At 34.4% G+C, this 25,021-nt stretch overlaps 1 protein-coding gene and 1 non-coding gene across 2 annotated transcripts in view; one reads left to right on the top strand and one right to left on the bottom strand.

The window, feature by feature from the left end:
* Nucleotides 1–25,021, bottom strand: part of CFAP47 (cilia and flagella associated protein 47) — a 500,885-nt gene that overhangs the window by 395,009 nt on the left and 80,855 nt on the right. The window contains exons 22-23 of the mRNA XM_039256279.1: nucleotides 8,964–9,105; nucleotides 1,823–1,917 (exon numbers count right to left, since the gene is read on the bottom strand). Coding sequence (XP_039112210.1) covers nucleotides 1,823–1,917; nucleotides 8,964–9,105 — 237 coding nt within the window. The remainder of the gene's footprint in view (nucleotides 1–1,822; nucleotides 1,918–8,963; nucleotides 9,106–25,021) is intronic.
* Nucleotides 12,933–13,039, top strand: LOC120248427. The gene has a single exon (XR_005532572.1). It is a non-coding gene; the product is annotated as a U6 spliceosomal RNA (small nuclear RNA).

Here is a 25,021-nt window from a genome sequence, read left to right on the forward strand (position 1 = left end):
CACTGGCATGATTCAAGTGATTCAACTGGGACCACATAGATGATCTAAGATAATCTCCCTTGCTCAAGGTCTTTACTATCAATCACATTACACATCAGCAAAGTACCTTCTGCAAAAGAAGATAGGGTACTCACAAGTTCTAGGGATTGGAACTGGATAACTTTGGGGGCCATTACTCTATCACTTGGCTATGTCATGATTTATCAGACCCAGATATTGTCTCTTGAGTGTCCACTAGTAAAGATGAGGATTCAGGTCACAGATACTATCTCCACTCCCCTTTCCACCTCCCAACTGTGGATATTTAAGTTATTTAAATTCTTCCATTAGTAACCTGGTAACTTTAAGTAATATATTTATATCTCTAGTTCTTCTGTAAACTTTGGACAATTCCCTTTAATTACCCACTAAGTAAAATTAGTTTTACTCCTTTCTTCTACCGTTCCCAACCCTTCTGTTATCTTAAACTTCACATACACATTGTACATGTCACAACTTGTCATTTTACATGTAATACACTATAGATGATCATATTTGAATTCTGCCCCACACACATAGTAAGACTTCTCTGTATTATATATTTTATTATGACTGTAAATATCATTCACGGCAAATCCAAGCAATGAATTAGAGTCACATTTCCTTCTCTGTGGGGCCAAAATGACTACTTTGCCACTCAAGACAGAGGCTCTGGTCTAGATCATTTTTTATTATGCCAATTGAATAAAATTTCAATGATATAAAATAAAATCACATTTATGGAGGGACTGCTTTTCCTTTGGAATTCAATCTAATTCAGTTCACTAAAACTTCCTTTCTAATCCCACATGCAAAGTCTTTTGCACCCTTGAAGCTACATTAGATAGAAGTTGTACTGATATTTTATACTTGAAACAGTCACATTTTAATTTCAGAAGAGATCCTTTATTGTTTTCTAACTATAATTTCATATAGCTCTCTGCTACTATTTGATGCATGAAATGTTAAATATTTTCCATATAATTTTCCCTCAAAGCTACAGAGGTTCAAAATTAATTATAGGAAAAGCAATATATAAGATAATAAAGGGGCACTACAAATACAAATTTCTACTATGTATACATGAGCTTCCTTCTGATGCATGTTACTCTATTTTCTTTCTAGATGGATTCATTATTAGAAGAGATGGAGAGATATCTAGTAAGAAAAAAGTATATTGTCATAAAAGTCACTTATTATATACCTGGACTTTTCCAATTTTTATTATTACCTTTCACCACATTTCCTTACCTATATGGAACATACTTCACATTAATTTAATCATACTTTCAATTTATATAAGGAGAGACGGTTGATTTAATTATATTTAAAATATTTTGTGGGGTGCCTGGTGGTTCAGTCAGTTAAGCATCCTCCTCTCAGTTTCGGCTCAGGTCATTATCTCATGTTTCGGTGAGTTTGAGCCCCGCATCCGACTCTGTGCTGTGTGTGGAGCCTGCTTGGGATTCTTTCTCCCTCTCTCTCTACCCCTCCCCGACTCACATTGTTTCTCTCTCTCTCTCAAAATAAATAAATAAAACTTAAAAAAATATAAAAAGAAAAGATTCTTTAAAAACTAAATATTTTGAATAGTCATTAAATACAAGCATATATAAAAATGCCTTTATATGTATTTGTATACTTTCATAATTCTGAGAAATACTATATATATGTGTGTGTGTGTGTGTAAGTTCTCCAAAAATGAAGTGTTCTTACAACAAATGCTTCAGAACAATCAACTCAATAAACTAAAAACCATAATAAAAAAGAAAAGTTATAAATTGCCTCAATTCTGTATACATACCTGAGTTTTTGTAACTTTGTTATTAGGATCCAAAGTATGCAATGGTATTGCAAATATAAAATCAGTGCTGGATAATCTCAATGGTGCTTGTAATACTATGAGAAGAAAGTAAATATATTCATAAAATATTAAGAGATATTAGCTCATAGTTAATTATTACTATACTTCTCAACATGAAACAATAAAAACATGTTTTGAGTTTTATGTACCCAGACAGAAAACAATATCACACTTCAAAATATTTACAGAATATCATGTTTAACCACATCTATAGAACTCCAATTTTGTATTTTAATGATAATTATAATAGAAAAATTACCCTGGAGACAAGAAGAGTATAAAATATACTAAATATTAAGCTGAGAATAATGTAAACATAGTTAAAATGATCTCTATAATAGAGTTTGACCAATGAAGAAGTACAGAAGTAAAAAGAAACATGACTTCTGCAAATATGTCTTTTTGGTCTCTTGACAGTGTCTTTTGAAGAGTAGAAATTTTTAATTTTAATGATATCCACCTTGCCAATTCTTCTTTCACAGATTTTGCCTCTGTTGTTATATCTAAAATGTCACTGCCAAACTCAAGGTCATATAGATTTTTTCTTTTGTTATCTACTAAAAGTTTTTAAATTTTGTATTTTACATTTAGGCCTGTGATCCATTTGAGTTAACTTTGGTGAAGGATATAAGGTCTGTATCTAGACTCAATTTTTCCTTGTGATGTCTAGTTGTTCAGCACCATTTTTTGAATAGACAATCCTTTCTGAGCCTCTACTATGTCAAACATCAGTTGACTACATTTATGTGAGTCTATTTGCCAGCTCTCTTTTCCTTTCCACTAATCTATTTGTCTATATTTTTGCCAATACCAAAGTCTCATGGTTACTACACCTTTGGAGAAAATCTGAAAGTTGGACGGTGTCCATTCCCCAATTTTGTTCATCCCCTTCAGTAGTGTGTTGGGGACTGTGGGTCCTCTCTCTATCCATATAAACTTTTTGGTTTTCTTGTGTGTGTGTTTTTTTTTAATTTTATACTTTATTTTTGAGACAGAGAGAGACAGAGCATGAGAAGGGGAGGGTCAGAGAGAGAGGGAGACACAGAATGTGAAACAGGCTTCAGGCTCTGAGCTAGCTGTCAGCACAGAGCCCGACGCGGGGCTCAAACCCACAAACTGTGAGATCATGACCTGAGCCGAAGCCGGGCACTCAACCGACTGAGCCACCCAGGCGCCCCTATCCATATAAACTTTTAATCAACATGGCAATACCCACAAAATAACTTGCTGGGATTTTTATTAAGATTGCATTGAATCACTGGATCAAGTTGGTAAGAACTGTCATCTTAACAATACTGAGACTTCCTATGAATGAACATGGAATATCACTCCATTTATTTAATTCTTTGATATCTTTCATCAGATAAATTTCATTTGATATCTTTCCTTGTATAGATATTATAAATATTTCATTATATTTATACCTAAGTATTTAGTTTTTGTTGGATGCTAATGTAAATATTACTTTGTATTTAATCTCAAATTCCATTTGCTCATTGATTGTATATAAGAAAGCAATTGTTTTTGTATATTAAACTTGTAACCTGCAACTTTGCTACATTAAGTTATTAGTTCTAGAAGTGTCTTTCTTAATCGATTATTTTAAATGTTTTTAAATGTTTGTTTATTTTTGAGAGAAAGAGACAGAGCACGAGCAAGGGAGGGACAGAGAGGGAGGGAGATACAGAATCTGAAGCAGGCTCCAGGCTCTGAGCTGTCAGCACTGAGCCCGATATGGGGCTTGAACTCACAGACTGTGAGATCATGACCTGAGTTGAAGCTGGACACTTAACCGACTGAGCCACCCAGGTGCCCCTTTTCTTTTATATTTTCTACATGTGTATCTTTTGATTCTTTTCCATGTTCTATTGCATTAGCTAGGACTTCTAGTACAATGTTGAAAGAATGAGAAAGGACATCCTCACCTGGTTTCTAATCTGAGAAAGCTTTGCATTTCTCATCATTAAAAATGATGATAGCTTTAGGGTGTTTGTAGATTTTTTTTATCAAGTTGAGAAAGTTCTGCCCCAGTCCTCATTCATTAAGCTGTTTGCATGAAAGGGTAGTAGATTTTATTTAATGCTTTTTTTCCCCCCCTGTATCTACTGATATGATCATGTGATATTTTCTTTATTCTGCTGACATGATGGAATGCATTGACTAATTTCTGAATGAGAGTCAATTTTGCATACATGAGATAAATCTCACTTGGTCATGGTGCATAATTCTTTTCATACATTGTAGATTTGATTTCCTAATATTTTATTAAGGATTTTTGTATCTATGCTAATGAGAGATATTAGTCTCTTGTTTTCTATTGTTGTAATGTGTGTGTCTCATTTGGCATTAGGGCAAAAATAACCTCAAAATGAGTTAAAAAAAAGTATTCTTTCTGTTTCTATCCTCTGAAAGAGATTTAGAGAATTAATTATAGAGAACTGGTATGATTTCATCTCTAAATGTTTGATAGAGTCCACCAATGAACCCATCTGGGCCTGCTGCTTTCTGTTTTTGAAGGCTATTAATTATTGATTCAATTTCTTTAATAGTGTGAGGCCTATCCAGATTGTCTATTTCTTCTTGTGTGAGTATTGGCAGGTTGTGTCTTTCAAGGAACTACTCCATTTCATCTGGTTATCAAATTTACATGCAAACTGTTGTTGATATATTATCCTTATTATCCTTTTACCTTGAAGAAACATTTTCTGGAAAAATTGAACTTCTCAAGATTAAAGACTTACAGACTAACACTTTGATCACCTTAAATATTCACTGGGATCCAGACTGTCAGGCAATGATATAATAGTTGGTAATGTAGCCAGCACTGTGAAACTGACTAATGTTCATGAGAGAATAGCAAAATATTAATATGCATTTAAGAAGGTCTTCAACATGAAGGAGAAATAGTTCAGCAAAAATTGAGACAATGTATAGTCAAAAGAAGAAAATTTCAAAGAAATCATAATACAAGTAGAGATAAAAGGTGTTTTTATTTTTCAAAAGTCTGTAAGTAAAGAAATAATCAGAAAAAAGGTAACACTTGTTAGTTTAAAATTGCCAAAATAATTTCTTAAGACATAATAAAGTCAGAAAAATACCCTGGAAGTACAACAAAAAGATAAGGAAAAGGATAATAGGAGAGAATACTTAATTTAATTAACATATTTATAACATAATCCAAGAAGTACAAAATAAAACGAAAGAAGTCTCAATGAAAGAAATACAGAAAATGGGGGGAAGGAACTTTTCAAGGAAATAATTTATGAAAACGTTATAGAACTGGAAGACATGAATTTCCAGATTGAAAAGGTACACAAGAACTTAAGACAAAGGGTTCAGAGTAAAGTCATCAGTGTGAAATAACGGAATACCAGGGATTGAAAAGCAGATTCTTATAAGCTTCTAATGGGGAACATTAGGTTCTATGTACTGGCTGGGGAAGAAGAATGTCATCAGACTTCTAAATGCAACAGTGGAAATTAAAAGGTAATGATAATACCCTCCAATTTTTGAGGGAAAATTATTTTCAATCTAGAATTTCATACTAAACCAAATTCAAGTGCGAGAGGAAAAACAAGAACATTTTCAGACATGGAAATTCTCAAAAATTAGCTCCCTTACCCTCTTTCTTTAGAACCTCCTGGAAGATACAATCTACCTCAACCGTGAAGTAACCCAAGAATCAGGAAGGCAATGGATTGAAAAAACAGGAGAGTCAAGACAGAAAAAAGAAAATCATCACAACTACAGTGAAAGGAAATGTTACACAAGAGTTCTATCACAAGCAAAGAAAGCACGCAGTCCATGTGGGAGCAGGAGGCTGTTGTGCTCCAGTAGGGTTGCTTTCAGAGAATGAGCAGCTATGACACATTATCTGACAGGGTAGACTACTAAGCGGAACAGTGTCCAGACAAGCATAATACAGAGCTTGGTGGCATGGGAGGATTTCGTCAAATATTTAAGGACAACTGAGCAATTAATAACTCCAGGGATAAACAAAAAGTTGAAAGAATGTAAATAACTATGCAGATACACTACTTGGCTTAACAATGAACGATATACTGTCATTAACAATTAAATCTCTGACAAAAATTTTCATTGTAATTTAAACTATAATTACATTACAAAATGTTTAAGAAGAATTAGAGTTTCAAGTGAATGAAAATGCTTGTCATTAAATAAGTGTTTTCATTAGATAATTAATGAAAAAAGTCACTGCATCTGGGGTGCAGGATAAGCCTTGAGAAAGAGATGATGGATTACAATTCTGGGTTAGCACTATTTTAATTTTAAAAGGGATGTATATAATTTGGGAATAAAGAGACAACTGCAAGCTTATGAGTCCCCTACTAAGGCATCATCCTTCTATTGAGGGGACAGCTAGAGAATAATGGACTTGACCAAGCCTCCTTGCAAACAGAATTGACCCAGGATGCTTGGGTGGCTCAAGTGGGTTAAGCACCTGACTTTTGATCATGATCTCACAGTTTATGAGATCAAGCCCCACGTCAGGCACTGTGCTGAGAACGTGGAGCCTGCTTGGGATTCTCCATCTCCCTCTCTCTCTCTGCCCCTCTCCTGCTCTCACATATGCACATGCACTCTCTATCAAAATAAACATCTTTAAAAATTGAAGTTGACTTGTGGACTATTTCAAAGAAAACTTTTGACATACATTATCTGTCCAAATGACCAATCAAACATATCTGCAATTTATGGATTTATGAGGCAAATGAGAATACCTCAGACATTTCCCATCATAACTATTAAGATCATAAAAATGGGAATCCCCAAACAAAAAATGGCTTCCTGGGAGACAAAGGTTTCTATAAATGACATTCAAAAGTTAATTCAAAAGCAAAAGGCATCTTAGGGAGGGAGAAAAGGACAATTTGGAAGCCGTGTCTATTAGATGCCAACTTCTACAGAAAGAAATGTTACATCTCTGCCTGATTATACTTGTATCATTTGAATCATCTGTCAGCTTTGGTGTTGATAAGTTATATGATATAATCAAGTTTGCTGTGAAATTCCAATCCTCTCTGGAAATACAGCAACATGTTTTTTAAAACAAATTAAGCAAGTACTAGGCAGCCAGAATGGCTCAGTCAGTTAAGCACTGACTCTTGGTTTCAGCTGAGGTCATGATGTCATGGTTTGTGAGTTCAAGGCCCGTGCTGGGCTCCACACTAATAGCGTGGAGCTTTCTTGAGATTCTCTCTCTATTCCTCTCTTTCTTTCCCTCCCTGACTCTCTCTGAAAATAAATAAACAAACTTAAAAATAAACAAATTAGCCAAGTATAGAAATTGTTTTTGTTTTTTTAGAAAATGTCGAAAAAATTTTAAACCATTAAAAGTAGGGGGGGAAAATCCAGAATTACACACATATACCAATTCTGTAGATACGGAAGATGATCTAATCTTTAAAAGAATGTTAGACATCAGAGAGGGAATGATAGCTAAATTTCACTATAAAATTATTTTAAAAGATTTACTGAAAAACAAAACTAAAGGCAAACAATGAATCTCAGAAAAATTCACCATAAAAATGGAAAAAATTAATATAAATAAGGAAATCAGTGACATCTCTCAGACAAATACATCACCACACTGATAAAGGCAAAGTTCATGAACAGATATATTTATATCTGTTATTATATATACGAAATATATAGTTAATAGCAAAGACAGAAAATTTTAATCCTCAGGAGTAATCAAAGAAATTGAAATGAAAACTGAAATGATGTACTTTTAATAACAAAGAAAAAGACCCAATTTCTTTAATTTAATGCTGGTTAGAATTTACAGTGAAGGAGGGTTAAAACAACAAAACTCTACAAAAGCCCTTTTGCAAAATGCTCTAGAGATTTAACATGTATATACTCTAGAAGGAATGTAGCCAATTCAGAGAATCTCACTTTTAAAAAAAATCTAAACAGGAAAAAAGTATTATACATAAAAATATTCACTACTACAGTATTTATATGAATAAGAAAATTTTAAAAACAACCTAATTATAGATTATGTTTATATAATCTATAAGAGACACTTACAGAATGAAATATTCTACAATAGTTACCAGTGTTAATTTATACAATTAATGAGTGTATAACATCTAAGTAAAGGTTTCTTTTTTTTTAAATTTGTTTAATTTTTATTTTTGAGAGCAAGAGAAACAGAGCACGAGCAGGGGAGGGGCAGAGAGAGAGGGAGACACAGAATCTGAAGCTGACTCCAGGCTCCAAGCTGTCAGCACAGAGCCCAACACAGCACTGGAACTCACAGACCATGAGATCATGACCTGAGTGCAAGTCACACACTCAACGACTGAGCCACCCAGGCTCCCCTAAATGAAAGTTTCTAATAAGAATAAAGAGATTTCCACCTCCTGAAGGGCCAGGCCCTGGACAGGGTATGACCCCTCTTTAATATAGTAGTGCTTGCAGGAGCAGGGCACATTAACAATTTTTAAAACATATAAGGGACAGAAAACTAGCCAAATGATGAAACAGAAGAATTCTCCTCAAAAGAAATTCCAGGAAGAAATGACAGCTAAAGAATTGCTCAAAACAGATATAAACAATATTAGTGAAAAAGAATTTAGAATGATAGTCACAAGATTAATTGCTGGGCTTGAAAAAAGCATAGAAGACATGAGAGAATCTATTGCTGCAGAGATCAAAGAAATGAAAAACAGTCACGATGAATTAAAAAATGCTGTAAATGAGGTGCAAAGAATGAAGAGATTTCAACTGAACACAGGCAGGAAGATCACAATTACGTCAAAAAAAATAATAACAGCATATAATAAGAGTAAAATGCCAAGATATTAATAATAGTATGCTTTAAATATTTGCATACCAGATGACATTTCTGCATTTCTGACATTTTACAATTATCCATAAAGATGATACACTAATTTTTATTTGTCAAGTAGGTAAATTTTATTTTTCATGAAAATAATTTACCTAATTTGGAAGATAAAATTAGACAATGATTTTTTCCTGAAAAAGATCTCCTTTTCAGTGGCTCAAGTATCAATATTTGGTATATGCACAACAACTGTTTCACATTACATACCAGTAGCTTGAACATAGCATGGTCGAATAAGTGGTGTTGTCTTCGGAATCATAGGAGATTTTGACAAACAGCCTTTAGTGTAAAGTTCTGAAGCCTCAAAGGAATTAATTTGAACTTGAATGCAAAAGTCATACGTTGCCACCTAACAGACAAAAAATACATTACACGTGTGATGATTTTTGCTATAAGAATTCTGTGATACAATTTTTATTGTATATATTTAAAGTACACAACTCAATGATTTGATATACATATAATGAAGTAACACCACAATCAAGCTAATTAGCATAGCCAGCATCTCACATTGTTTTCCTTTCTCACCTCCCCCTCCTCACTGTGAGAACACTTACTAAGGACCCTCTTAGTAAATTTCATTATGAAGTACAATTGTTACCAGAACCACCATATGACTCAGCAATCTCACTTCTGAGTATTTATCCAAAAGAACTGAAATCAGGATCTCGAGGAGATACCTGCACTCCTATGTTCACTGCAGCGTTATTCACAACAGTCAAGGCATAGAAATAATCTAAATATCCATCAAAGGACGAATGGATAAAGAAAATGTGGTGTATACATATACTGAGATGATTTTCAGCTTTGAAAATACAAGGAAATCCTGCCATTTGCAATAATATGGATGAACCTGAAGGACATTATGCCAAGTGATATAAACCAAGCACAGAAAGACAAATAATACATGATTTTACTTATATGTGGAATCAAAAACAGTCAAACTCACAGAAACAGAAAATAGAATGCTGTATACTAGGGGCTTATTGAGAGGAAAAAAGATATGGGGAGATGTTGGTCTAAAGGAACAAAGTTTAGGGGCGCCTGGGTGGCTTAGTCGGTTAAGCGTCCAACTTTCGCTTAGGTCATGATCTCGCGGTTCATGGGTTCGAGCCCCGCGTCGGGCTCTGTGCTGACTGCCAGCTCAGAGCCTGGAGCCTGTTTTAGTCTGTGACTCCCTCTCTCTCTGACCCTCCCCTGCTCACGCTGTCTCTCTCTCTCTCTCCTAGAAATAAATAAAGCATTTAAAAAAAATAAATAAAGGAACAAAGTTTCAGTTCTGCAAGATGAATAAGTTCTGGAGCTACAATGAGATTCTACAGATTTCGTAAAACAGCAGTAAAAAAAAACAGACTCCTTTTTTTTAGGTTGCAAATATTTTAGTTTTTTTTGTTTCAATTTTTTATTTAAATTCTTGTTAGTTAACATACAGTGTAATACTGGTTTCAGTAGAATTTAGTGATTCATCACTTAACATGTAACACCCAATGCTCATCATAACAAGTTCCCTCCTTAATACCCACCTCCCCTCCAGCAATCCTCAGTTTGTTCTCTATAGTTGAGAGTCTCCTACGGTTTGTTCCCTCTCTTGTTTTTTTCTTCCTTCCCTATGTTCATCTATTTTGATTCTTAAATTCCACATGTAAGTGAAATCATATGGCATGTGTCTTTCTCTGCCTGACTTATTTTGCTTAGCATAATACATTTTAGCCGCACCCATGTCATTGCAAATGGCAAGATTCCATTAATTTTGAATGGCTAAGTAATATTCCAGTGTGTGTGTGTGTGTGTGTGTGTACATCTTTATCCATTCATCAGTTGATGGACACGGATATTTGGGCTCTCTCTCTAGTTTGGCTATTGTTGATAATGCTGCTATAAACAATGGACTGCAAGTACCCTTTTAAATCTGTATTTTTGTATGCTTTGGGTAAATACCTAAGAGTGCAATTGCTGAAATGTAGAATAGTTCTATTTTTAGTTTTTGCAGAACCTCCATGCTGTTCTCCAGAGTAGCTGTACTAGTTTGCATTTCCACTAACAGTGCATGAGAGTTTCTCTTTCTCCACATCCTTGCAAACACCTGTTGTTTCTTGTGTTGTTAATTTTAGCCATTCTGACAGGCATGAGGTGGTATCTCATCATGATTTTGATTGTATTTCCCTGATGATGATGAGTGGTGATGTTGAGCATAAAAAGGACACTTTCATAAAGAAAATTATCATGTGATGTTGTAACTACATTTTTTTCAAAGTAAGACTTGGTTTATTTTTCATAAGCCCAAAAATAAATCTTGAAAATAAACATAAATTTTAAAATAGTTCCTACTAATTCAAAATGGACCAAAGACTTAAACATAAAACCGAAAACTATAAACCATGTAGGAGAAAAACCTTTCTAATCCTTGGTTAGGCAAAGATACCTTAAATATAATACCAAAAGATAATCTACAACAATATATAATTAAATGTACTTTATCAAAACTAAAACATCCTTTGTGTTAAAGATAATGCTTAAAAAATAAAATTAGAAGCCAAAAACACAGGGGCGCCTGGGTGGCTCAGTCAGTTAAGCGTCCGACTTTGGCTCAGGTCATGATCTCACAGTTCGTGGGTTTGAGCCCCGCATCGGGCTCTGTGCTGACAGCTAGCTCAGAGCCTGGAGCCTGTTTCAGATTCCGTATTTCCCTCTCTCTCTGACCCTCCCCTGCTCACGCTATTTCTCTCAGAAATTTAAAAAACATCAAAAAAAATTTTTTTAAAGTCAAAAACACATTTTGGACAAAAAAAATCCTACTTATATTCAAAATATATAAAAGAACACACAAAGATCAATAAGAGGCAAACTTCCTAATGAAAACTAAGTAAAAGGTGTGAAAAGGCAACTGAGAAAAAAAAATACACATATGACACACTGCCACAAGAAAGGGCATTTAACACAGTAGGGAAATGCACATTGATTCACAAGAGAGAACACCTACCACAATGGCTTAAACAAATGACAGTGCCAAATGCTGATAAAGATGTGAGCACCTAAAATACTAAACATTGTTGATAGGAATGCACAATTTCATAGTCATTTTGGAAAACAGTTTTCCACTTTCTTAGAAAATTAATATGCACTTAAGGCCCACAATTCCTAATCCTAGGTGTTTACCAAAGAGAAATGAACACCTGGATGTAAATTGTATAGTGGCTTTATTATTACTAAACCCTGAAAACAAACCAAATTCTCTCCAAATCATGAATAGACAATAAAACTTAGGTAAATCCACACAAAAGAATACTTTTCCACAATGAAATGTAACGTATTAGTGTTACACATAATAATATGGATGAATATCACATGCATTATTCAGTAAGAGAAGGCAGACTGAAAAGGCAATATATCCTATGATTTCATTTAATATGATATATAAGTGGAAAAGGCAAAATTATACAAACCAAATGAGATCATTTTTTGTCATGAACTGGAGCTGGGGGAAAGGCTGACTGCAAATAAGTAAAAGAAAAATTTACAGGAGGTTATACAAGTGTTTTCTATATTGATTTTTGTATTTGCTATTCCTGTGTACAATTTGTCAATATTCATATAACAGAAAGAATTGTAGTGCATCATAATTTTTAAAACAAATGAAATGAGAAGAAGCTAAGGCTAATTCCTTAGCTCTGGTTTTAATACATCTGGCTTCAAAATCTAAAAGAGACTAATAATATAAGCAGCTAGTAAGTCTCAGAAGAAGAACGAACGCTTAAAAGGTTCATAACATCTTGGCAACTATATATAGCGAGTCTCTCATTTTAAAATGAAGAGTCTGTGGTCTAGCCTTGACAGAAATACAACTTTGCATCAAAGAGAAAAAAAAAAGAATTCATCTTGATGTTTAGGGCTCACAACAGAAAGAAAGGAGAGGATCATGTGAGCCAAATAATGTAAAGCCAACTCCAAATGCCCATCCCTCCACAGAAACATTGAAAGACAAGTAAAAGGTGAGAGCACCACCTTTGTTAGAACTTTGGAAAATAGTCAAAGGTTGTAACACGCTGACAGATTTAGTTTGCTAGTATTTTCTTAAGGGTTGTATCAGCATATTACAAGCATTATTATACCGTAACAAAGTGGGCTTTACCCCAAGAATGCAAAGGTAGTTCAACACACAAAACTCCATCAATGAACGTGTTTACTCCAGCAGCACATATACTGGAGTTGGAATGGTACAGAAAGGATTAGTGTGGCCCCTGTGAAAGGAGGAAACAAAACTTCATGAAGTTATACACACACATACACACACATACATTGCACACTAAATACATGAAGAAAAATGGTGATGCCAATTAATACAGAAAAAAAAGCATGCGATAAAATCATACACCCTTTCATGATACAAGCACTTAGAACACCAGAAAGAGAACTTCATCAAAACATTAAGAGGCACTTAAGAAAAAACCAGAGCTAATATCATATTTTAAGGTCAAATACTGAACGCCTTCACCTTGAGATCAGGAACAACATAAGGATATCTTCTTTTACCAATGTCACTGAATACTGTGCTGGAAGTTCTAGCCAGAGCGATTAGGACAAACAAAAGAGAGGGTGGGATTTGGTTGCATTTGGATTGCAAAGGGAGGATTAAAATTATATGTAATTATAGATGAAATGATCACGTATAGAGAAAATCACAAAGAATGCACAAAGAAAGTGCTAGATCTAATAAATGAATTCAGGAAAACTGCAATTTACAAGGTCAACAAACAAAAATCAAGTGTTTCTACACACTAGCAATGAACTCTGAAAGATAAGTGAACATTTTCATTTAAAATAAGATAAAAAGAATAAAATTCCTAGAAATAATTTTTTTCAAGTTGTGACAAACGTGTACAATAAAAACTACAATACATCATTGAAAGAAATTAAAGAAGTTCTAGACAAATGAAAAGACATCCAATGTTCAATGATTGGAAGACTTAATTTTGTTCATTTATCAGTACTACACAAAGCAATCTGCAATTCATGGCAATCCCCATCAGAATTCCAATGGCCATTTTTGCAAAAATGGATAGGCAATCATTAATTCATAAGTAATAGTAAGGCACCAAATAGCAAAAACAATCTGGAAAAATAACAAAGGTGAAGAACACATACTTCTAAATTTCAAAACTTACTATTAACCTACAGTAATCAAAACAGTGTCATACTGGCATAAGAATAAACGTGTAGACAAGTGAAATAGAGTATACAGAAACAAACCCATACATCTACAGCCAATTATTTTCTTACAAGGGCACCAAGACCTTTCAATGGAGAAAGAATTTAAATCCTTATCTTTTACCACACACAAAAATTAACTCAAAATGGATTGAAAACCTAAACATAAAACCTAAAACTATAAACTTGAAAAAGAAAACCTAAGGGAAAACTTTGTAACAAAGCCTAGGCAACAGAAACAAAAATAGGCAAATGGGACATCAAACAAAAACATACGTGTTGATCAAAGGAAATAATCAACAGAGTGAAAAGGCAACCTATGAAATGGGAGAAAATGTTTGGAAAACATATATTTGATAAGGGTTTAATAACCAGAATACATAAAGAAATACAGCTTAACAAAAGATCATAACTGATTTGAAAAAAGAGCAAAGGACTTGAGCAGGTATTTCCCCCAAAATGATATACAAATGGCCAAGAAGCATATGAAAACATACTCAACGTCACTAATCATCGGAGGCATGCAAATCAAAACTGCAATAAGATACCATCTCATACCCACTATCATGGCTGTGATTAAAAAAAAAAAAAAAAAAACCAGAAAATAATAGGTATTGGTGTGAATGTGGAGAAAGTGGAACCCTTACACAGTACAGGTGGGAATAAAACGGTGTCAGAAATATGGAAAACAGCATAGGGTTTCCTCAAGAAATTAAAACTAGAGCTCCATTTAATCCAACAGATGCACTTCTAGGTATATATTTAAAAGATCTGAAAGCAGGGTCTTATAGAGATATTTGCAAACCCATCTTCATTATAGCACTGTTTAAAATAGCTGAGAGGCGGAAGCAAAACAAATGTCCAGAGACAGATGAATGGATAAACAAAGTCTGGTATAAATACTATTCAGGCTTAAAAATGAAGGAATTCCTGTCATGCGCTACAACATGAATGATACTTGAGGATATTATGCTAAGTGAAATAATCCAGTCACCAAAAGACTAATATTGTATGATTCCACTTCTATGGGGTAACTAAACCAGTCAATTTTATAGAAGCAGAAAGTAGAAGGGTGGTTGCCTGGGTTTGGGGGTAGAAGGAGGGAAAAGGAAGGTGTTTTTAAATCGGGATAGAGTTTCAGGTTTGCAAGACGAAAACATTCTGGAGATCTGTTTCACAACAATGTGGATATAATTTAAAATGACTAAAGTGTACACTTAAAAGTGTTAGGATGGCAAATTTTATGTTACGTGTGTTTTACCACAATAAAAATGAAAATCCAAAACATTGTTCTCAAAGAATACACCCAAATGGTCACATATGAAATACTTCCTTTTACATGAGATATCCAGAATGGATAGACTCATAGAGATCGAACGCAGACTGGTAGCCATCAGTGACTAGTGGAAAGAGGGGTGAGGAGAAACTGCTTTAATAGGTGAAGGGTTTTGCTTTGCAATGATAGAAATGTTTTGAAAAGGGACAGAGGGATTGGTTACACCATACTGTAAGGGCACTAAACATCACTGAGTTAGTTGTTTACTTTAAAAATGGTGAACTCTGTGTTATAAAAATTTCCTCTCAACAAATTACTTCCTAAAAAGTAAAGGAAAAAGTCAATCAAAACTTTCCAGGAATTCCCGCAGACCCCGATCATCTGAGGATCTCAAGATTCAATAGAAGAAAAAATAAGAGTCTTTTTGCAAAATGACTGAGACTATACTGTCCTAGGTCTTATAGGAGATTATTCTATTTATTGAGATTAAACAGGCTAACTATTCCTCCTACCTAACATTCTCCATCTTTTAGATGGATGTCTCTAACAAATAGCTCACTTGAAAATCGAAATGGCCTAAACCTTTGAATTCTAACTGGTAATTTCCATCCTATGAGTTCATCAATTAAAAACTGAAGAACCAGGGTGACAGTGTATATGCAGGATTTAGAAGTAGCTGCAGCCCCAAATACCAACTTTGGAAATCAAATTGTAAATTTTTTTTTTTTCAAATAGTTTATTGTCAAATTAGTTTCTACATAACACTCAGTGCTCATCCCCAAAGTGCCCTCCTCCATGCCCATCCCCCCCTCCCCCCCACATCCATCAGTCCTCAGTTTTTGTCAGCATTCAAGAGTCTCTCATGGTTTGCCTCTCTCCCTTTCCCCCACCATTTCCCCCCTTCTTCTCCCCCTTGTTCCTCCGTCAAGTTCCTCCTAATCCTCCTATACGTGCAAACATATGATATTTGTCCTTCTCTGCCTGACTTATTTCGCTCAGCATAACACCCTCAAGGTCCATCCATGTTGCTACACATGGCCAGATTTCGTTGTTTCTCATTGCCATGTAGTATTCCATGGTATAGATAAACCACATCTTCTTGATCCATTCATCTGTTGATGGACACTTAGGCTCTTTCCATGTTTTAGCTATTGTGGAGAGTGCTGCTAGGAACATTGGGGTACATGTGCTCCTATGCCTCAGCATCAAATTGTAAATTTTATAAATTATACAATTTATTAGAAATATAAAATCATAAAAAAATAAATGTATAAAAGAATGGAAAATACAACTGAAATAATGTCAATACTAAAATATTTATATATGTAAAAATCATTACTGAATTTCAAGTTAAATTATAAAATACGAAAATGATCTCAATTCATTTCTTTCTAAAGACCTATTTAACTATATGTTTTTTATTTAAATCTAACATTACTTATGTTTGAAATAATTTTGACCTATTATTAATTAATTTTTAGTTAATATATAATGCAATATTGGTTTCAAGACTGTTTCAAGTGATTTTTAAAATATTGATCTTGCAACAACTATTGCTCTATGGTTTCTTGGTAAGTTTCTAGAAATAAAAAGGAGGAAAATAGGCAAGATTGGGATACTGCCTTATGAGAGAGGCCCCAGAGAAACATCTAACCCCTTCTACCATATGAGGACACATTAAGAAGTCAGCAAACCAGAAGAGGGCCCACACTCTACCATGCTGGTGCCATGATCCTGGACGACCTCCAGCCTCCAAAACTATGATAAATAAATGTCTGTGGTTTACAAACTACCCAGTCACTGGTATTTTGCTATAGTGCTCAAAACAGACTGACACACTGGCCATACAACTGACAATTCCATCTCCTGTCATAGAATCTTTCATAGACTGTTCTCATAACAATTAAAGAAGCAAAAAAATACTGTAACATGTTTAATTTTCATGAACATTTCATTTAGCTTGATGAATCAGAGCAACTCATTCCCATGATATTCTATTTCTGCAATGACACCAAAACATGAATATCAAGGAGTAAATTGAATAAAGATATATTTCATGTAAAAATACTACCTGCTTTCATATAGGAGTTCTCAAAACAATTTTGCTTGATCTTATTTCCCCTAGAATTTCTCATTATTAATCAACAGCAACTAGTTATATTTCGTTCCATTTCTTTTTTTCCTCTTCTGGTTTTATCTTTTTTTCTTACTTTGAGTATTAATATAAATCAATACTTTCTATCATATGTATTTTAATGGTACCTATATTATTTCTACGTTATCTTATTCTAGAAGTTACTATCTTATTCTTTAAGTTTTGAGTTTTTTTTCATATAATACAAATACATATTTTGAAGTCAAATAGTATCAAAAAGTATATTTCCCAAACCTCATCTCACCCTCATCTGGCTGAGAAGGATGGAGAGGGATTCCCAATGGAAGAAGCTGAGGGGAATGGAGGAGGAGGTCAATGGAAATGTGAAGACAAGAAAGTAAGAGGCCAGGGTTCTGGATGGACCCCCACATGAATATGATATCACTCAAAAAAATTAGAGGAGTATAAGATATGTATTGAGCCTAGCTGATACCAATGTCCAGAGAGTACTACTTTGAAAAGAGGAAATGGAAAACTCATATAATATGAAGTCCAAAGAAGCAGCCAGGGTGCCTGGGTGGCTCAGTCAGTTAAGCATCTAACTCTTAAATTTGGCTCAGGTCCTGAGATCGAGATCCACATTAGGCTGTGTGCTGGGTATGGAGCCTGCTTAAGATTCTCTTTCTCCCTCTCCCTCTGCCTCTCCCCTGCTCATATTCTCTCTCTCTCTCTCTGAAAAAAAAAAATAATAATAAAAATAAATAAATAACAAAAATGTATTTAAAAAAAAAAGTAGTAGCCATTTTTAACAGTTAAGGACCATCGAGAAAAATCCAGCCTGGGAGCAAGACTTCCAGAAAGCATCACCTCTAGAGCCACAGTCAAATTCAAAGGAAAGGCTGTTTAAGAAGTAGTGCCCTAGAGATAGCCATGTTCATAATATGAAGAAACTATGAAGGGAAAGGAAGTCCTAAAAGTCTTATGTAAATGTAGGGATCCTAGAGGGCATATAGGAAGGGAAAGAAAGTCAGCTGTGAGGGAGCTCAGAGTTAGTAGAGCTGAGAATGTCTTTAAAGAAGGCTCTACTTTGAGCAATGACTGAGGTAAAGTGTGATCATGATAAATTAAAATCCTGACAGACACTGAGTATTGAGTCTTGACTGTCATTGGGTCTAGTGCTGGGTCCCGAATTCAGAGATGACAGAAGATGGGAGTGGGTGGGAGTTTAATACGGTGCAAGACCATGGGCTTCATTCGAGAATGTCTGATGTTATAGATGATGATGAAGTTGGTAAGTGTCAAGAGAATTGGATGTACTGATCTCAGCCCCTACTGAGCTCTTTCATTTTAATTGTGAGACCTTTTTCCCTCTTGAAACACACAGATTTTCTAAAATGCTGCGCACTGAATTCATAGAGCTGAGAGTCATTCCCTGCCTTCTGTAATTGCCATTTGCGTGTACGTGGGAAACTACGTTGGACTTGCCCTCTCCTAACTCCTATCTTCACAGACAATTTACATAAAATGAGTTTATACTCAAGATAGCCCTGTAATTCCTCCGAATACGAAATTCAGAAGTTCCGTGATTTCACCATCCACATTAAGTCTTAACCTCTCGACAAAACTGTAAGAATTCAAGATTTATCTCCCTTACACAGAAACTCAGTGACACAGAGAGAGAAAAGAAACTGAGGGCTATCATTATGAAACCACTGTGGTATCTAGTGAAGAGGAATTGTGACATGTGCTACTCTAAGCACTTTTCCTGGATGTTGTCATGCAAACAGAAGAATACCTCATATTGAAAAATGATATTCTGATGAAGATTTCAGTCCCCTAACCAGTGTTGGTAGACAAAAATGCTTATGAATAGAAAAGGGGCGGGTGTCACTCAAATGTTCTCTTTTAATCCTTGAAAGATCACCCTAGCTTCCTATAACAATGATTGTAAATCCAGAGTAACCATGACAAATGTTTACCCAAACGTGGCATATCCTCAAAAGACAAAGGTTGGTGGAAAGAAGAAAAAGGTGAAAAAACTGAACAATTCTTCCTCATTTTCAAGAGCTTTAGGGCAAATACAGAGCAGGACAAATGAGAACTTGAGAGCAACCAAGATACTACAGATTAACTAACCTGTGCCACAGACGAGAACCTGGGCTATAGCGTCAGGAAAAGTAAGGGTAAAAACCAAGAAAGATCTATACCAGTGCTATCAAATACACCTTCTGCGAAGATGTTAAAGTTCTACACCTTCTAAAAGCTATGTGCAGATGCTGAGAACTTGAAATGTGGTTATTTTGGCTGGGTTACTAAATTTTTAATTTTATCTAACTTTAATTAAAAGTTTAAGTATCCACATACGGCTAGTAACTAACATATAAGGAAACACAACTCTATACACTGGCCCAGAAGACACGTGACTGGACCACAAGGAAACATGGGGCTCGAATGACAGTGTAAACAAACCATTCCACTCAAAGACGCCAAATGCAGGGGCACCTGGGTGGCTCAGTCAGCTAAGCATCTGACTTAGGCTCCGGTCACAGTCTCACGAGTCATGTGTTCGAGCGCAACATCAGGCTCTGTGCTGACAGCTAGCTCAGAGCCTGGAGCCGTTTTCAGACTCTATATCTCCCTCCCTTGTTCATGCTGTCGCTGTCTGTCTGTCTGTCTGTCTGTCTCTCTCTCTGTCTCTCTCTCTCAGAAATAAATAAAACATTAAAAAACTTTTTTTACATGTCAAATGCAACTATAATTGCCCATCAGCACTTTTTATTTTTCAAAAAATTTTGTAGTGTTTATTTAATTTTGAGAGAAAGAGAGAGAGAGAGTGAGCCAGCAAGAGGTGGGGGAGGAGCAGAGAGAGAGGGAGATACAGAATCCAAAGCAGGATGCAGGCTCTGAGCTGTCAGCACAGAGCCCAACGTGGGGCGTGAACCCCCAAACTGTGAGATCATGACCTGAGACTAAGTTGACTGCCTGACCAACTGAGCCACCCAGGAGCCCCACCCACCAGCACTTTTAACTGTACCCAAATCCGGTGCGGTATAAGTACATTAAGAGTTACAACTAGAAAGAAATCAAGCCCTTGATTGGTGGTTTTACATTTGCCTGCTAGGTCAACCAACAGAACACCCAATGACTATTTACATCTGTACATAGGCATGTGTGCACGCATACACACACACACACACACACACACACACACACACACAAAATTATTAGAAACCAGATAATCAATCTGCCTCACTGGCACAAATTTATACAACAAAGTCTCACATAGTATACTGTCTCTGCAAGGTTTTTAATATTCTCAGTACTGCAGTGAATTGCATTACAATACACTAAGTAAATCCCCCTTTAAAAAACCCAGTAAAGGCAGAACAATTTAAAATCTTAAGGAATGTGTGGCACACTAAAGAACTAAATACATATAATTTATTTTAGTTTTATAATAAATTTTTAGAACCCTAGGAGAGCCACAATCTAAACATTAAAAATAGATTAATAAGGGGACATCTGGGTGGCTCAGTGGGTTAAGAATCCACTTTGGTTTAGGTCATGATCTCAGATCATGAGTTCAAGCCCTGAGTTGGGCTCTGTGCTGACAGCTCAGAGCCTGGAGCCTGCTTAGAAATCTGTGTCTCCCTCTCTCTCTCTGCCCCTCCCCTGCTCACAGTCTGTCTTGCTCGCTCGATCTCAAAAATAAATGTTAAAATTTTTTAAAAATGATTAAGTTTTTAATTGCTGACAGTGTTAAATAGTAAATTGAACTCAAAATATGAAAATATCAAATTGCATATGCATCCTCCCAAAAAGCTATGTAACAAACTTAAATTTGATTATATACTTTCCCTAATTTTTTTTTTTTTTTTTTTTTTTTTACAAATAGTTTATTGTCAAATTAGTTTCTACTTTCCCTAATTTTTAGTGACCCTTTAGTTAAAATGCTTTTGTGGATGTTTTTAAAAACACTATATATATTTCCACTAATAAAAATATAAAATCATGATACATACGTAAGAAAAAATGTAACTTTATCTTAACATACGTAAAAGTATATAGATTACTGCACAAATTATTAGTTTCTTTCTCTTCTTTTCCTTAATTTCTTGTTGAAGAATATCTGTGTGTATGTGTGTGTATATGGGTTTGCATATTTCTGTGTACACCAAGATGCAGGCGTTAGGTAGGAGAAGGACATGATGCTTTAAAATATTAATTTCTCACAAAAAGGATTATTTTCCTTTTATTTTGAGTTATTATCTTTATCACAATTACAAGAGTACAGGTTTGAAATAATCCCACAAAGCTTATTCTGAATATTACCGTTCCATTCTCTTCACCATCATATACTTGTACACACAAACACAAAACACATACACATATCCAGATGCAATCACTTTCAACTCTCTTAATGGCTTTAGGTTTACCACAACTTAGGGTACAATCTATATGGATTGTAATAAAACGAGCCTCAATAAATTTAAATTTATTTAAATAGTAAAAAATATAGTCCCCAATCACAATGGGATTATATTAGAAATCAATAACACAAGGAAATCTGGTAAATTCACAAATATGTGAAAATTAAACAACACACCCTAAATAACCAATGGGTCAAAGAGAAAACTTAAATAAGAAATTGCAAAAACACTTTTATGAGCAGAAATGAAAATGCAACAAATCAAAACTTTAATACAGGTAAAACAATGCTTAGAGGGAAATGTATAGCTATAAAACCTTCATAAAAAAAAAAAAAAAAACACGAAAGATCTCAAATCAATACCTTAACCTTCCACCTTAAAAAACAAAACAAAAACAAAGCAAACTAAACCCAAAACAGAAAGAAGTAAATAATAAAAGATAAAGTGAAAATATAGGAAATAAAGAATCAAAGTACAGAAAATCAACTACATCAAAAATTAATCTTGAAAATATCAACCAAACTGAAAGAACTTTAAGGCTAACCAAGATGAAGAGAGAAATAACTCAACTTTAAAATAAAGTCAGAAATCAAAGAAGGAACATTATTACCTATACTACAAAAATAAAAATAGTAAGAGAACACCATGAATAACTATATACCAACAAATTAGATAACTTAGATAAAATCTCTCTGGAAGAAACAGAAAATTTGACCACTTTCACCCATTAAGTGGGTGAAACATTCACTTAATGGGTGAAAGTGGTGAAAAAAATATCAACTTTCAGTTACATATAATTTAACTCCTGGGGATATAACGTACAGCACAGGGACTATTATTAATAATACTGTACTGTCATACTCCAAAGTTGCTAAGATAGATCTTAAAAGTTCTCATCACAAGAAAAAAAACTAACTATATGAGTTGATAGGTGTTAACCAAACTTATTGTGGTGATCATTTCACAATATATATGCATATCAAATTGTTATGTTGTACACTTAAATTAATACATGTTACATGCCAATTATACCTCAGTTTAAAAAAGGGAACTTGCCTGGAAGAAGTTATGAGAGAAAACTAGTCAGATATAGATAAAAGGAGGCAGGGGAAGTAGGGAAGACTTATTAGCCTTAGTTTTCTGAAAGGAACCCGGAAAACTGATTAGAGCAGAACAGAACGTTCCCAAGAGAGAAAACATTAATACTAAAGGAGGATCAGGTCATTTCAGAATGAACAACAGGAAGTCAGACAAACATGCAACAGACACCATCCAAAGTGAGACACAAGTCAGAGGAAACTCACATGAAATCTATAAATGAAATCTAACAGTCAATACTAATAAAGAATTGAAGAATGAGAGACAAGAGAAACTCTCCTTTTGTTCTGGATGCTATAAATTGTTGCTAAAAGGAATATATGCAGAAAAATTTTTTGAAGTCTGCCCATGATTTGATCTGACACAGAAATGCTATTCATGATTAACAAATGAGATGACAGATATCTTATATCAAATGATATAATCAAGCCACCTCCAATAACATGGCTTTAATTTTTTGAGTTGTACAGACAGATACTTATTTCAAAATAATGTTTCCCCAAATTCTACAAAATCCTGACAAATATCAATTTCCTTTCTGCTTTTCCATTGTATGATGGGTTTTTATTTTATTCACTTCTACAGATACCCTTGTAGATATAATTAGTTAAGCATCTAGAAATTATCCCCCCAAATAAAGTTAATCCCAGAAGAAACACACTGTGACTGAAAATTTCCTCCTATGAATATGGAAAATGGAACAGAAAAGAGATCATATAAAAATAGTAATTGATATTTTGATAAGTGTAACTTTATAAAATTCAAGACTTTGAGTGCAAATGCCTAAGAAAAAAAGTTAATAAAACCGAAAGAATAAATACAAAAATTTTGTGTCCATTGGCTAAAGGAGTATGTATTATTCTTCATGTTTGGATTCCTAACATGGTATCATGAAGGTCCAGTGGTCAGGAGGCTGAGGACATAACATTGTATTATTCAAGCTCTATAGCTCAACAGCAGGGAGCTTTGACAAGTCACTAAGTCTGGATGTGCATAGGCTTGTATGACTGGAGAAAGAGGGGAACATCTGTCTCAATACTTGTTTTATTGGATTCATGTGGAAATAAAATGATATTAGATATGAGAGCACTTTATAAACTCTAAGTACTACATAATTACCAATGAAAGGATTGTTACTCTAATTATAAAAAGAAATAAAAAATTTAGATAGATCTATAACAAGCAAATAGATGAATTTAAAATAGATATGACAAAGGAAAGCCCAGGACTAGAGGACTTCAGTGAAGAAATATACCACTAAATTACAGAAGATTTAGAATACAATCCTTCACAAATTATTTCAAAAATTGAAGAGAACACTTCTCAACTCATTCTAAGAAGCCAATATTATGCTGATACTAAAACCAAAGACAGCTGAAGGAAGGAAACTACAGACCGATACTCTTTGTGAACACGGATGCAAAACCGCTCAAGAAAATACTTAGGAAACTGAATGCAGCAATATATAAAAAGGATTATACTCCGAGTATAATGATCAAGTGGGATTTATCACTGGAGTGTAAGGCTAGTTTAACACACACAAATCATTCAATATAATACATCATATTAATAGAGGGCCAAATCAAGATCATCAAAATAGATACCAAAAATTTTTGACAAAATTCAACTTCCTTTCATGATCAAAATACTCAACTAGCAATAGAAGGGAACTTTCTCGACCTGATAAAAGAACTTACTTCCAAAAAATGCTAACATTATATTTAAAGGTGAAAGATGGATGCTTTCCTCCTAATACCAGGAACAGGTTCAGATGTTTGCTCTCACCACTTCTAAATCATATTGTACTGGAAGTTCTAGAAATCTGGGAGGAAAAAAAGTAGAAGGGATCCAGAATGGAAAGGAAAAAATAAAATTTTCTCTATTTGGAGAAAGCATATTCTGGTGGAAAGAAAATTCTAAGGAATCTACAAACAAACTATTAGAACTAATGACTAAGTTCAACGAGGATACAAAACACTAGGCCAACATTTAAAATCAACTGTTTTTCTATACACTTAACATGAACAATTCGCAAATGAATTTTTTAAAAATCTCATTTACAATAGCATTAAAAATATTAGAAATAAAATTAATAAAGAAGTGGGAAATTTGTACAATGAAAACCATAAAACACTGTTGAAATAATTTAAAGACCTAAATA

The sequence above is a fragment of the Hyaena hyaena genome, unplaced genomic scaffold (genome assembly GCF_003009895.1).
Source record: "Hyaena hyaena isolate Hyena2069 unplaced genomic scaffold, ASM300989v1 scaffold_12, whole genome shotgun sequence".
NCBI lineage: Eukaryota > Metazoa > Chordata > Mammalia > Carnivora > Hyaenidae > Hyaena > Hyaena hyaena.